This window comes from Anser brachyrhynchus, assembly GCF_964034855.1.
Source record: "Anser brachyrhynchus genome assembly, chromosome: 5".
In the NCBI taxonomy this organism is placed as follows: Eukaryota; Metazoa; Chordata; class Aves; order Anseriformes; family Anatidae; genus Anser; species Anser brachyrhynchus.
Window position 1 is genome coordinate 62732242 of NC_137699.1, and position 14786 is coordinate 62747027.

The following is a 14786-nucleotide window of genomic DNA, read 5'->3' on the forward strand; positions in this document are numbered from 1 at the left end:
CATGCAACTTTTCCCATATGGGCCCTAAAAACCCAGATGCTTTAAAATGTGCTTAGGGCCCTGTAAGACATGGGGCTATCATTAATTAGCAAAGCCCCTAAGCACGTATTTAATTTTAAGCATGTGCTTTTCTTTCTCAGGGATCCATAGGATTTATGGACTTTAAGCAACTAGGTTTAGGGATATGCTTAAAGATAAGCATGTGTTTAGTTGCTTTCCTGCACTGTGGCTTTATTTGTTTTTACAGAAATAAGAAAAATGAAAGATCTTATTACAGATCAAACACAAATGTCCAAAACACAGCAGGGAGGCTTTAGGTCTTGGTTCAGAGCCCAATGAAGTCAATGGAAAAACACCCCAACACCTCAGTGGACATGGGAGCAAAGTCCTCAGAGGACTGATGATGAACCCGGTGCAGAAACTCGTTGAATACCTCATGTTTCTTTGCAAGGTTCCCTTATCTTGTATCCAGATGTTGCTAACAAGGATTTTTATTAGCTGCTGAGAAGTACTGGAGCGGCAGTTTTTCAACCCTTAAAACGCATGCATATATAGGCAAGGTAGAAATAGTTTGCAGTAGTGATTATGGTCTCTGGAGCTGTGAGTGCATTTCAAAGTTTCCCAGTTCTTGTCAGTAGAACCATTTATTGGTCCTGTTGATCTGAAAGTGTTTGCTCTCCTTCTCTCATGGAGTGTAGTGAGGCTAGTGAGACAGTTCCTAGCATGAACGTTGTCTCTGTGCAGAGGGAAAGGTTTATACAACAGGAACAACAGGTTCCTTGGAATAGCATTCGTCTTTTTTTCGCCTTTAGATCTCTACAGTGTAGAGAGCAACACCTGAGTACTCATTTGGTTTCCCTTTTTAGGCATGCAGGGAAATAGCCACCTTTCAAGAGCATTTTGATCTATTTTTGATGTTTATTTCAGGATGAGAGGATGCTGTAGATTTCTGCATTTGATCTGCTGAATTTCCACCTGAATTTTGATCCCATGGTTCAGGCTGAAGCTTTCCTTACTTCTGCAGATACTGCCCCCAACATCAGCAGACCCACCTGAGCCATCAGCCATAACCCAGCGGGGAGAGTGATCCTGTGCCACCTTGTCAGGCACGTCGTGAAGGTAGATTTGATTATAATGTATGTGCTCCTGCCTCTTTGGAGGAAGGCATCTGGGTTGCAGTACCAGAGCCACGGGAGAAGCTTTGCTCAAGCTAGCAAGCACAGTGCCCATCTCGAGTCTCTGGAGAACTGGTAGGCAGTTAGCTCTGCTAAGCTGATATTGCTTCATTTTCTATTATTACTTGTGTTTGCTAGGTCAAATTGACACAGGTCTGCAAGGATGTGCTCCAGCCACATCAGAGTACCCATCCAGAGTCTCTGGAGAATGGTTAAAAACCCATGTCCCTGCATTGCCTATTATTGCCAGGTCAAATTGACACTGATCTGCCAAGATGTGCCATGGTGACACCTTCATTTTACTCTGGAAGAATATCTTCTGTCACCCCAGGCCTTACTTCCTCATCAATAAAAGACTTTTGGTTGTATCCACTGACAGTAGCTCTGGGATTTGGTATGGTGAGAAAGGGTCCTGTACCACCTGCGTAGCACAATGGAGTTATAACGTTCTGAATTAAGTTTAATAGAACAAAAGATAAAAAATTGATATTTGCAGCTTGGCTGCTTAGTGGGTGAGCCCCCAAAATTCCTTTGATGTTTTGTTCATATTTGATATTTTGATCTTTAACTGAGACCCCATTTTAAAGCTAGAGAAAAAAAACCAACAACAATGTTTTCCAAACTCTGAAATGCAAAACCAAAAAGTTGGACCTGGTCTTTCTTTTCCTTCATGGTTCAGAGACTGCAAGGAAAATGATTTGAAGCATTTCCTTCTTCTAACACCAAAACAGAGCCTGGCTTTTAAATAAAAAGAAAACTATTTCTGTTGAGTGCTGAGAGCTGTCCTTTTCTTTCAAGCTGTTTTGCAGAACTAGAAGATACAAATCAATAGGTAAATGTTTAGTCATAGTACTGTAATTAAGATATCTACTTTTCCTAAGATTATGATAGGACACATTTCTTACTCGTCCCCTAGAGAGTTATTTTTTACTGTGAGAAGCCCAGTCCCTGTCTTAAATTTCTGTAGTCCTCTGAACAGAATCTGCGGTCCTTAGTGACATTAGAAAAATCACATTGGCTTGAAAGGAAAATGCTAACTTCTTCAATGAGTGGAAAAATACTTCTGTTGCTTAAACGTAGGTAATTAGGCTGAGGACTTTCTCCAAAGTAAACCTTGACAATCTAACAATCATCTTTGGCTTTTGCACTGCATGGAGTTTCTCTTACATTGTTAAATGCATTCCATGTTTCAGTAAATGACACCAGGCTCACCAGCAGTGACTGAGTGATTAGTTTATCATCCTCTTAGTGCAGCCATCTAGATCTTTAACTCTTTAAGCAGTGGCATTTAAGACTTGAGAACACCCAGGATCATGCCTGAGGCTTTAGACATTCTCAATTCAAGCAAATCTTGGATATCAAGTGAAAATGAATAAAAGAAAGTAGGTGGGTGCATTCTGATAACACTTTAAACAAGTCAGGTAAGCTAAATTACAGATAAACACCAGGCTTTTCAAAGAGGAAGCCAATTCCCCTTTCCTGGGACCACTTAGGTCATTAGGTGTCTGAGTAGCATAAAATTACTTGGAGAAAATCTAACAGCATACAAAGGCAGCAAAAGGTGACAATCTGCATTTCCTAAGACTCAGAGCTCTGAGGCAGAGTTTTTGCTGGGTTACTTATCTCTCATGGCACAGTAAAATGAACAATTTTACAAAACATTTGGTTATAACAAGCGTATGTGAGCTGAAACATACGGTGCCGATGCCCTGTGCTAAAATCACGTCCATACAGAGATGTGTAAATGCATAAAGCTTAGCAGCAACAAGAGTCTTTGGAGAAGGAAGAGCCTCTACTTAATTCAGAAACGAAAGGTGCGGGAGGATTTTCAGACAGAAGGAAAAGGCTTTGACCTGTGAGCTGCTGACCAGCTGCACCTGCTGCTCGGCATCATGGATCTTCACCTATCATCTGATCCTGCTCAGTAACGCGAGCCAGATCATCATGTGTGCCCTCTGCCATGGGAGACATGGAGCTGCTCACCCTGCGGAGACAAAGTCCTTTGGGACTTCTGTAGCTGGGAAGAGTCAGAAATTAACAAATGCAGCATTTACATGTGTCCAGCAACAGAATAGAAACCAAAGCCCTGCTTTTATTTATTTATTTTTGTTAAAAAATGCTTTCATAGTTATGCCCATTGCCTGTGGTGGTTTGTTTTGTTATGTTTTGTTTTGTTATGTTTTGTTTTGTTTTGTTTGCAGACTGGACTTGGAGTTTTGCTATTTTGGGTGAGTTTTTGACCAGCAGGGCAGGGTGATCCTGTGTGGAAAGGGAATGGATGATGCTACTAAAGTAAATTCTTTATATCCTAAAAAAGGTTGAGAGTGGATGGGGAGCTACCTCTGAAAGAGCAGAGCTGTGCTCCTGCAGGCACAGACAGACCAGTTAGGTCTCCAATTTTCTGGTGACTGTGGTGTTGCCTCCAGGTGTAGCCATTCTCAACACTGTAAATACATTCAGACACCTGCTTTGAGTAGGCCTACCTATCAGAAAACACAGTGGAAGTGATCTAGTTTTGCCGTCCCTTTCATGGTTCCTCCTCCGTGGTGGTCTCCTCTTGGGCTCTTGGTAGCTTCCAGGGGAGCCTCTGATGCTGTGCACCTGCCCGCTGCGCCATTCTGGATCGTCTTTGCAGAGCCGCGCTGCCTGTTGTGACACCTTGGCGCCTTTGGCTTCGGTCCCGTTTTCTAGAATTGCGCTTGGCTTTGCCTTGGCCCTCTGCCCAGACAGAATTTGCCTTCTTGGTTTTCACTTCTTTCCCATATCGCTTTTCTCTCCTGTTCTGTCTTCCTGCTTATCCTCAGGGGTCTGACGTTGCAAACCCTTCTGCCCAAGTGGTTGAGCATCCCCATGCACCCAAGGTCCCGTCATACACAAGAGAGAGTGAAGCATGGGATGTCCTCAGATGTGCTGCCTTTCTGCAGTTTCTCTTCTTCCTTCTTCAAGTGAATTTAGGTAATTCTCCTAAAAGTCTCTCTTCTCCCTTTTTTTTATGACCCAGTTCTTCAGTTTTATTTCTCCATACTCTGTTTGGTCACTGGTATTTTAAAAATAAAATCAGTAGAACCTGCAAATGGCCTTTAACAGAAAGCCTAGTTTGCCTGTGGGATTAGGCACGCACGGTACACACGTACAGCGCTGGTTTGCCCACATCGTTTGGATAAGGTATCAGAGAGCACAGACTGTCTTTGCATTGAAGCCGGCAGGTCAAGAAATTGGCCTCTCTTCAGTTCAGGGGCTGTGTGGCTGCCAGCCAGTAATCTAAAGCCCTGATGGCTATTTCTGGAAAATGCTGGAAACCCACCTCTGACTACAATGTGTTTAATTCCTGGTTTCCAGGCATGTTCACTTTTGCTTCTTTCTTATGGGGAAGATTTTGGTTCTGTCTCCCAGCAATGTTTCCCTTCTGCTCTTCTTCTCAAGCCAGAGCGACGCATGGGAGAATCAGCCCAGGGCTTTCTACTCCTGTTGAGATGTGAGGATGTCCCTCCATGATGTTGCACTAGATGTATGGGGCAGTGTATGCCCTCACACCAACACCACTTTTATTTCACGTGCTGTAAAATGAAAGATCATACAACATCCCTGGGTCTCGTTGCTCTCCCAATATGGTCCCAGGAGCTGGAGTCCAACCAAAATAGATTGAAAGCCTTCTCTTTGCTGGGCTGGAGTTTGATGACCTGTTTAGAACTGATGTTTGGTTTTGCTTTATTTCTGAGAATGGTTCAAAGTGCTCTTGTTCTTCCAGAAGGGAGACTCTGACATGCCTTTAATTCTAATGTTCTCCTTTCCTCATTTTTTTTTAATTACTCTTTGCTGTTAAGCATATGCTTAGCCACTTGGCTAAAGTAGCTTCCTGGTGGCTCAGACAGTGTCATAGGAACACAAAGCTGAACCTAGACCTTCTGAAGTCCAAATCAACTTCTTCATCATAAGGCCAGCCTTCCTCTAGGCATCCCAGTACTTGCAGCACTGCTCCAAACCTTTGAACTTCCCGGGGAGCTAAAGGCCTGCTTTAGGCTGCTGAGTCAGTGTCTGTGTATGATGGAAGCAGTGAAGGGGAAAACGGATAATTGCCCACGGAGGAAAACACCAAAAATGAAATTATGTTTCGCTGCTGTTGACACAAGCTGTGCTCCTTTTCAGGTGCTTTTGGGCAACAGTTGCTTAGGAAGAGGGTATGGTGGGCTTTGGTGCTACTTACAAGTGTCTTTTCTTGCCCCAGAGCAGAGCAGAGCAGGTAACAGTAAGTAAGAATGTCTCTACCTTGAAAATAAACCCAGAGAACACCTCACTCCTTGGCTCACTTTATCAATAATAAAACAGCCTTGCCGCACTGGAGTGATGTCCTGCTAAAAGGTTCGTCAGGAAGGACCGTGGGTTCTTCTAGCTCCTTCCTTCTACTATACAGGGCATTACCCCTTTCACAGGGAGTAAACCTGTAGGATATTTGTAGTGAACTGGGTTGCCCTGACAAAGGTGCTGCGCTGACATGGATTGTTTTGTACTAGGATAAGCCACTGAGGTCCTTGGTCAAGATCCTGCTGCACTGGGTATGTTTTAGCCAAGTGTGATGGATACGTGTGTGTCCCTGCATCTGTGTGTGCACCTTTATATACACAAATATGGTTATAAAAGCACACAGGGCACTTTGTTGGAACTAGGACAGCAACTTGACCTACCAAGCCCATACAACCTGCAGCCTTGTATAAAGGTTTGTGGGGAAGCAGCCCTTCCCTCTGCAGTGATCTCTTTCTCATCACCTATCTGGGGGAAGCTCGTGCTTATACATTTGCTGTGTAAGGTTGTTTGGTGAGTACTTTCCAAGAATGATCCTTGGCCTGTTGAGTGCTTGTGAGCGTGCGCTTGGTCACCAGGCATCTGGTACAAAGGAGCCCCAACAGTTTCTTATTGCTGGAGATGGAAGCCACAAGTCATGTCTCCCACCTGGGATCAGATGGGAATCCCTAACAGGATTCCTCCTCTGTTTTCAGGGGAGGATGCTCGCATTAATGAATATGAAATTTAGAGATGTGCTGACACTTCTGAGCACTTGTGATAGTGGTTACCCCTAAACTCCTTTCCTATTGCTGAAAATCAAACAGAGCAGATGTGAACACGCTCAGAACAAACTCACTTAGCAAATTCCAGCATGTTCTCTTACAACTATTTTTGCAGCAGTTGTCCTGCTCTGCTTATTTATGCCTCACGCTAGTGTTTGGAATCATTAAAGCTTCCGATGATAGCAGATCTCGAGATACAATTAAAGGACAAAGACAGATGTCAGCACCCCGGAGGTGCCATGTGGTTGTGCGGTGTGGTAGATTTGGCAGTGTTGCTAGACAGCGAGGAAGAGCAAAGCATTTGAAATATCAGAGTCACAGCTGAAGTCAGACAAAGCCACATATCGGTGCTGGAGACACACTGAAGTGGTGTGTACGCTGAGGGAGCTGCCAGCACTTGTGGTGTTCTCCAAAAGTATTCATGACTCAACAGAGCTGCAAAGAACCTGCTTATCTTAGATATCCATATGGCCTTATGGTGTTCGTTAGGAGGGCGGCGGTCTTTATTAGGACCAGCTACAGTTTCTGAACAGGAAGGATGCGTTTCTCATCCTCTGGAGGTCCTTCTTGCTTCTCAGGGATGAGACTTTGATAGAGCGGGGAGCGAAAGCGTGCTAAAAGCAACATTTCTTTCCAGAACCTGCATGAGAATATGAATATTCTGCTTGTAACACTGACCAAGGAAACCAGTCAATGTATAAATGATTTTACAACAGATGGCTTAAAGAGGCGTTCGTAGCACAGTCAGGAGAATTTTAACAACAGACCATTAAAATGGCTTTAGCTTTATTTTATGAATTATATTGCTGAAGCAATTCCACAAGACTGAGGCTTCCTAGTTTTGATGCACTACACAAGCATCTCATAAGGGACAATATTTAGCTGCAGAGGCCTTACACTCTCACTGGAGCAGACGGACGATGTATGTATGGAAAGCGAGGCGTGAAGTTTCTGGGCTTGCTCAGTTTTGGGGATCTTCCAAAAGTGGCAGAGTGAACAAGTCAAGTGAAACCAGGAATCATTCTCCCTGCGTGGGACAGTCAACCTTCTCATGGCTTTTGCAAAACGATGAAATTAATCGTTAAAACTTGAAAATAGAAATAAGTATACAATCCCACTGTTTCAGCTGCTGTGTATCTGATTACCAAAAACTTCCTTTATATATTTTTATACTTACATACTTTTATACTTTATATACTTATTAATATCCCCACACAGTGTTTTTATATTTATTTGTAAAAACAACAAAACTGTTTGGAATAACACAGCAGTCCTAAACGTGATTCTCTTGTTAGCTCAGGAGCAGTTCTAGGTGTGATCCTGACCACTGGAGAGACACTTAAATGTAAAGCCGAAGGAAACTCCAGGTTGGGCCCAGTCCTGTATTTCAGGAGAGGTAAGAATTTCTTTTTTCAAGAGAAAGTAGCAAACACTGGTAGAACAGGCCAGCTCTGGAGCATTCAGAGAAATCCTAAAAATCTCGGTGTGGCTGTAAGAAATGTTCCTTTCGCCATTCAAGCAGCTGCACTTGTTTTCACCGGCTGGAGTCTGGCTCTTTAGTGAAGAGCTACTTTGGAAAATGTAATCCCTTGGAGTTGTTTGTTCGGTTCCCTTTGTTTTAATTGACAAGCTTAGGCGGTTGAAAGGAAAGGGTAGGAGGGAATTGATCTTAGCACACTTATGGGCATCTCCTCCTGTAATTCATGTCTTTAAAACGTCTCTGACATATGACTTTATTTATTTATTTATGGTTTTAGGCTTGTTTCTGCTCAAGCACAAATCTGGTGAGACAAGTTTTTTTCCCAAGGCAGGTTGTTTGCAAACTTTGGAGCCCAAAAGGTGCAGCTGCTCTAAAAATAACACAGGATACAAGAACTGGTTTGGGAAGGTTTCACTCTGCCCAAGTCCAGAGGCATCTCCTGAAATGCTGCCATTAGGGGAGAAGTTTGCCTTGTAAACAGAGCCGGCCTAATTTCTAGAGGTGCTGAACGTCGACCTGCAGTGCCCGCTGGTGAGTCTTGAGCACAAGAAACCTGGAAATGGGGCAATTTTTAGTGGCTGGGATTTTATCAGGAACACGTCTGGGCAAATCCACGATGACTGCGTTGAAAGAAGAGAACGCTAATTGCCCCTCAGCTAGAGACCACCGCAAGCAGAGCTGGGCACCCGGGCTCCAGGAGACCTGCAAGCTCCTGGGCTTCTTGCTGCCACCGACAAAACAAGACTTCACTCGCAGTCGTGGGCTGTACGTGCATGAATCACCTCCTTGTCTGGCCATTCTTTGCAGGGTGACATCCCCAGTGACCTGGTGCCCAGCTTCCAGAGGAGGCCAGCAGCCTTGCTGTCCAGGTGCAGAAGCCCCTGGAAGGTTTTTCGCGGAGATCAACGAGGGAGAAACCTGGCTGCAGAGCCCTGAGCACGGCTGGGACTGATCACAGGCGAGAACCTCAGCAGTGCCCCCTCGCCCACGCTAGATGTGATGCTGGGTGAGGTGTGCCTTGCACAGAGCATAGACGTAACCTTCTCTATTTTTGATTTGCTGGATCTTTAAAACACACAAGGTTGTATCTACTGCTGAATTAAGCAGTGTTTGCTTTTCAAACCTTCCACATTTGTATTTTTAGCTCCATTTTGGCATTGACTTTTTTGGTTGGAATATATAACACACTCAGTTATTTAGCGTGCCTGGACCGAATTCAGCCTATGTGTAACTCCACGGGCTTGAGCAGAAGCTACGTTCAAGGTAAATTACTCTCTATGGGGCTAAGGAAATACAGCTTCTGTAGAAATGCATTTCAGCTCCTTCAGTAAATGCTACACTATTTCCATCCATGGTTATTCCGTTGTGGTTTGGGTTATGTATTTACATTTTACGGAATAAATACTACAGCTTTCCCCATGACTAACACTTCTTAGTAACCAATAAGCTACTCAAATACGCTATTGCCTCCTACAAGAGCCTAAACCACATCGCTCTCCACTGGCTTTCTGTCCCCAGCTGGCCACCTCCTTGCACAGAGGCATGGTTAACCAGCATTACATAAGTAACTTTTTGGATCTCGCTTTAACGGGACGGCTTCCTAGAGGAGGCACTGGATGCTGTGGGACTGAATTCCTCAGCGACAAACGTTTCCAACGCAGCCGCTGTCTGATCCTACCAAAATCTGAGTGAGGTCTTCAGGCGAGGAGAGTAACATCTTGCTGCTGCTCCCACAAAGAGGCAGCGAGTTGCTTTTCCATATCCAGAGGTCTGTTTTAAGAGCAGTGTCGTACAGGCCCTTGCGTAAACTTTGCTTTTAGACTGGAATATTTTCAATGAAAATGTTATTCGACTTTAAAAAGTTGCACAGCAGCTACTCCAAAAATTGTTTTCCCTTGTTAAGAATAACACACAGTGTGATACATTTGAAATGGTGATAGCAATATTTCACAAATTTTGATGGATTCATAGTCCGAATACCTTGCTAACAGATGTTTCTTTTAAACTCGGAGTGGTATAGGAATAACTCAGAGATATTACAGCGTCAGCACTGCCTTTTATCTGCGTGTGTCCTCTCAGTGACATCCCTGGGCTTTTGTAATGCACGGGTCAGGTCTGAGCTAAAAAAAAAAAAGTGAAATATTAAAGGAAGCCCTATCTGCTGGCTGTGTGAGCTTCGGGGCAGTGCCTCAGGGCTGTGAGGAAGCTGACGCGCGCTGCCCCGCTCTCGCTCTGTGCTTGGGCACGGCGGCCTGGTGGTTTGTGGGACTCTGCTGCTTTCCACTCATCATTTCTCAGCTGGCTCTTGGTTGTGGTTCATCTACGAACTGCGGAGTCCCCATGGCCAACCCTCTGACCGTATCTTTTGGTCTTACGATTTTACTGACCATTCCCTCTGTGGGTGATACCTTGTCCAACCCAAAGGGACACCTCAGCAAGGCAAAGTGACGGTATTTTAACACCCGGGCAGAGCTCTCCCTTCTTTATCACAGGGTTGTTTCACTCTGCCTCTTGTCAGTTTGTGGCATCCTGTCCTCTCCCAGGAGCTGCCTCCTCCGTGCCTTGCTCACAGCGTGCCCAGTTGATGTGTGACAGACCCGTGTGCCCCCAGACCCCATCAGGGAACAACCTTGAGCCCTGGGACGCCTGGCTTACACTCTTAACCCAAAATCTGGCTCTGCGAAGCAATCTTTGGCAATGCCGGAGTTGAGCTGTGCGGCAGGAGCATCCTTCCTCCAGGTGAGCCTGTTGGTAGCCCTCCGTGGCCACGTGCAGCCCGTGCTGGCTTGTGAAGGTGCCTGCCTCGCGTCCTTGTGGGGTCAGGGAACCTGGCCTGGTGGGAAGTGTGCAGGCAGCCTCATTCTGGCTGCCCGGGGAGGGGGGAATGGGGAAGAGAAGGGAGAGAAAATCCAGAGGGCAGGTGGGGACCGAAGGCAGGGGTAATCTGTGGGCCTGCCGGTGGGCTGCAGCCCCTCGTGTCCCCAGGGGAGCCTCGCTGTGCCCAGAGGGTGCAAGAAGGGGGGGGACGCGGGGCTCTCCCTCCATCCTCTTCTCCAAGCAGCTCCGAGCTCCCCTCCCCTGAAGGCAGAGCCACTTCCAGAGCTCCTGTTCCCAAACCCGAGCTCCTGTTCCCAAACCCGAGCCCCCCTCCCCACACCCGAGCCCCCCTTCCCAAACCAGCCCCCGGGGGGCTCCCTCCATGCCGCCCCCGGGCGGGGACCCCCGGTGCCAGGCGGGGTCTGCGGGCACCTGAGCGGGACCGGGGCTCCCCCCTCACCCCGTGGCGGTGCCCCCCCCCCCCCCCCGGGCCGCCCCCTCAGCCCCAGCCCGGAGCCTGGCGGCGGGGCGGGCCGGGGCCGTCCCCCGCGGGGGCGGGCCGGGGGCGGCGGGCAGGGCCGGGCCGGGCCGGGCCGTGCCGGGCCGGGCCAGAGGGGGGGTGTGCGAGGCTCCACGTGACTGCGGGGCCGGGAGAAAACCGGGGCCGGCGGCGGCGGCGGCCGCACTGCGCCCGGGCGGCGATCGCGGGAGGCGCTCGGCAGCCGCTGCCCCGGGGCTTTCGGCGCGCTGGGGCCGGGCTGGCTCTCCAGAATCATGGACTGTGCTGATATGCCTTGCTTGCTGTCAGTGAGTACAGCCCTCTTCTTCCTCGCGCTGGCTTTTTTTTTTTATTTTTATTTATTTTTTTAGTTAATTTTAAACTTTTTCTTCGTTCCTTCCCCACCGCAGCGTCCGGCGGCGGGACTCGAACCCGCGGCCCCGCGCCCCTTCCCCGCCGGGCGCCGCAGCCCCGGGCCGGCCCCGCGATGCGCCCCGGAGCCCCCAGCCCCTGCCCGCCGGGGGCTTCTTCCCTTTTACCGTGGCTTTTTTTTTTTTTTTATTTTCTTCTTTAAGTTTTCTTCGGAAGAGGAGGAGGTGGGGGGGGGGGGGGGGGGTGCTCGCTTTTCATCCTGACTTTCCTTGTTGTTTGTTGTTGCGTGTTTTACACCCCAGAGACACCATGATTCCTGGTAACCGAATGCTGATGGTCATCCTACTATGCCAAGTCCTGCTAGGAGGTACCAACCATGCTAGCCTGATACCCGAGACCGGCAGGAAGAAAGTCGCAGAGCTTCAGGGACAAGCCGGATCCGGACGCCGCTCTGCCCAAAGCCATGAACTCTTGCGGGGTTTCGAAACAACTCTGCTGCAGATGTTTGGGCTGCGAAGGCGGCCTCAGCCCAGCAAGTCAGCCGTCATTCCTAGTTACATGCTGGATCTCTACCGGCTCCAGTCCGGGGAAGAGGAGGAAAGCCTCCAGGAAATTAGCCTGCAGTACCCCGAGCGATCGACCAGCCGGGCAAACACCGTGAGGAGTTTCCACCATGAAGGTCAGTGATGGGAGGAGGTAAATTCCCAGCCCCGGTAGCGATCGGGGTTTACATGTGTTTGGAAGCTCACGAACGCGTTTAGAAGCAGGACGTGCCCGGCTCTAAACTTACGGGAGGAAAAACACCCCCCCGAGCCTGCCGTGCGTGTGGCTGACAGGCACGCTGCCCTGTATTTTTTTTCCAGCATCCTGTGCTTAACCCGAGTTTGGCTATATTTTGAGGTGCCCTTGCCTCCGCTGACAACAGCGAGTTTCCTTCGGTCCCTCCGCCTCGGGGTCGCTCCCCGGGCTCGCGTGGATTTAATGGCTCTGGATCGGATGCGGGAGTAAAGCGAGGGCGGGATCTCGCCCCTGGTGTGTTTCTTTTGAACTATCAAAGCGATCGCTGCCTGGTTTTGCTCTTAAGAAAAAAAAAATCCAAAAAAACCCCTACTCGAATTTAATACTTACAGCTGTGTGTTTATAAGGTTTATTCAATAGGCCCTTGTAATCTGATCCAAATGTTTCCTAGCGGATGTTTCTTTTCCAAAGTAAATCTGAATTATTAATCCAGCCGCATCATTACTGTGCTGGAATTTGCTTCTCCTTCTCCCCCTGCCCCCTGCGCCCCGTAACAAGGCACCTCTGTGCTCCCTGGCACAGCACCTCTCCGAGGAGATGATTTTGGAGATGGAGTCGGGGAGGGGGGAAGCGAAAGGGGAAAAGCCTCCCTGAAAGCGAAGGGGAGAGGCGGGGAGGGCAGACCCCGTCTGGGCAGAGGCGTGCGGAGGGCGAGCGAGCGGCGCCAGGGCCGCTGCGGGTCCGGCCGGGAGGGATGCGCGGGGGAGCGGAGCGGTGCCAGCGGCTGCCGGGCAGGTGAAGCATGGATGTGAGCTGTGGTTGCGCTGGGGGGCTGTGGCTGGGTGCCCCGAGGCTGACGTGCTCTTGTTTTTTTTTTTTTTTGTTTTTTTGTTTTTTTGTTTTTTTGTTTTTTTGTACCGTTTTCCCCCTGCCCTGCTCCCCTCCAGAGCACCTGGAGACCGTCCCGGGCCCCAGCGAGGCGCCCCGGATCCGCTTCGTCTTCAACCTCAGCAGCGTGCCGGAAAACGAGGTGATCTCCTCGGCGGAGCTGCGGCTGTACCGGGAGCAGGTGGAGGAGCCGAGCGCGGCGTGGGAGAGGGGCTTCCACCGGATAAACATTTACGAAGTGATGAAGCCGCTGTCGGAGCGCGCTCAGGCCATTACGCGCCTGTTGGACACGCGGCTGGTGCACCACAACGTGACGCGCTGGGAGACCTTTGATGTGAGCCCGGCCGTGATCCGGTGGACCAAGGACAAGCAGCCGAACCACGGGCTGGTGATCGAGGTGACCCACCTCCACCACGCACAGACTCATCAGGGCAAACACGTCAGGATTAGCCGATCTTTACCTCAAGGGCGCGGGGACTGGGCTCAGCTCAGGCCGCTCCTGGTCACTTTTGGGCACGACGGGCGAGGCCACGCGCTGACCCGCAGAGCCCGCCGGAGCCCCAAGCACCAGCGTTCCCGCAAGAACAAAAAAAACTGCCGCCGCCATGCCCTCTATGTGGATTTCAGCGACGTGGGCTGGAACGACTGGATCGTGGCGCCCCCGGGGTACCAGGCGTTTTACTGCCACGGGGACTGCCCCTTCCCTCTGGCCGACCACCTCAACTCCACGAACCACGCCATCGTGCAGACGCTGGTCAACTCCGTGAACTCCAGCATCCCCAAGGCCTGCTGCGTGCCCACGGAGCTGAGCGCCATCTCCATGCTCTACCTGGATGAGTATGACAAGGTGGTCCTGAAAAACTACCAGGAGATGGTGGTGGAGGGGTGCGGGTGCCGCTGACCCCCCCTTCCCCGCCGCCCTCTCCTCCCCTTCTCTCTCCCTCCCGTCCCACCCCAGAACTGCTTGCTATAGCTGGACTCTTCTCTAAACTAAACGTTCACCTTGACCTTATTTATGACTTTATGTGCAAATGTTTTTGACAATAATGATCATATATTTTGACAAAATATATTTATAACTACATATTAAAAGAAAAAAATAAAATGAGTCATTATTTTAAAGGTAAACGCATTTTGTGTCTCACCTCTCAGGGTGCTGCTGAGGCTGTGCTGGCCAGGAGTGCAGCAGGGGTTGTATCTCCTCTTTTCCTTCCCCTCTGTCCCTGCTTTTCCCCCCCCCTCCCCTCCCTTTTCCCCTAAGAAGGCTTTGCAAATTTCAGTCTTTCTATTTCTCGCCGAGGTACCGTGGATCCCCCTGTGCTGGGGCTGCGCCACGTGGGAGATGAGGGTCCCCGGAGAGATTAAGAGCTGCTTCTCCCGGCCGCTGGGAATAGAGCCGACCTTGCTAACCTGGCCCAAGCGTTGGCAAAGCAACCCACCAAAAATGCATTTGAAAAGAAGGTGAAGATATACCTGAGGGCTTTATGCTAAACCCACTGGGTTTTATACCCTTCGTCCATCTTCAGGATTCCCCAGGTTTTAAAACTATTAACATTTCCCCCCCCCCCCACCCTCCTCCCCTCCCCACTGGAGATTGGCTTCTTTGGGAAGCTTCAAAGGTTTGCACGGGTCCTTTGAAGATCAAATCGCCCCATTACAATGCCAAAAAAAAAAAAAAAGATATCTGGAGCAGTTAAATACGTGTTAGCTAATAGCTACCTGTGCTGCGTCCTTTCCAAATTGCTTCCGAGCAG

General features: G+C 49.1%; 2 protein-coding genes across 3 annotated transcripts in view; both read left to right on the forward strand.

Annotated features, from left to right (window-relative positions):
• The window catches only part of LOC308196028 (uncharacterized protein), a 163196-nt gene extending 153305 nt beyond the window's left edge, over positions 1-9891 (forward strand). The window contains exons 20-22 of the mRNA XM_080594438.1: positions 928-4130; positions 7534-7634; positions 7996-9891. The gene's annotated coding sequence lies outside the window, so the exon portion shown is untranslated. The remainder of the gene's footprint in view (positions 1-927; positions 4131-7533; positions 7635-7995) is intronic.
• Positions 9892-10288: 397 nt separating this feature from the next.
• On the forward strand, positions 10289-14160 carry BMP4 (bone morphogenetic protein 4). 2 transcript variants are annotated; one of them, XM_080594437.1, is made up of 3 exons: positions 10289-10457; positions 11709-12085; positions 13092-14160. In XM_080594437.1, the coding sequence occupies exons 2-3, from the start codon at positions 11716-11718 to the stop codon at positions 13931-13933; spliced, it is 1212 nt and encodes a 403-aa protein (XP_080450563.1). In that variant the 5' UTR covers positions 10289-10457; positions 11709-11715; the 3' UTR covers positions 13934-14160. The 2 variants fall into 2 exon arrangements, with proteins under 2 accessions (XP_080450563.1, XP_080450562.1); XM_080594436.1 differs by lacking the exon at positions 10289-10457 and adding an exon at positions 11169-11342.
• The last annotated feature ends 626 nt before the right edge of the window (positions 14161-14786 follow it).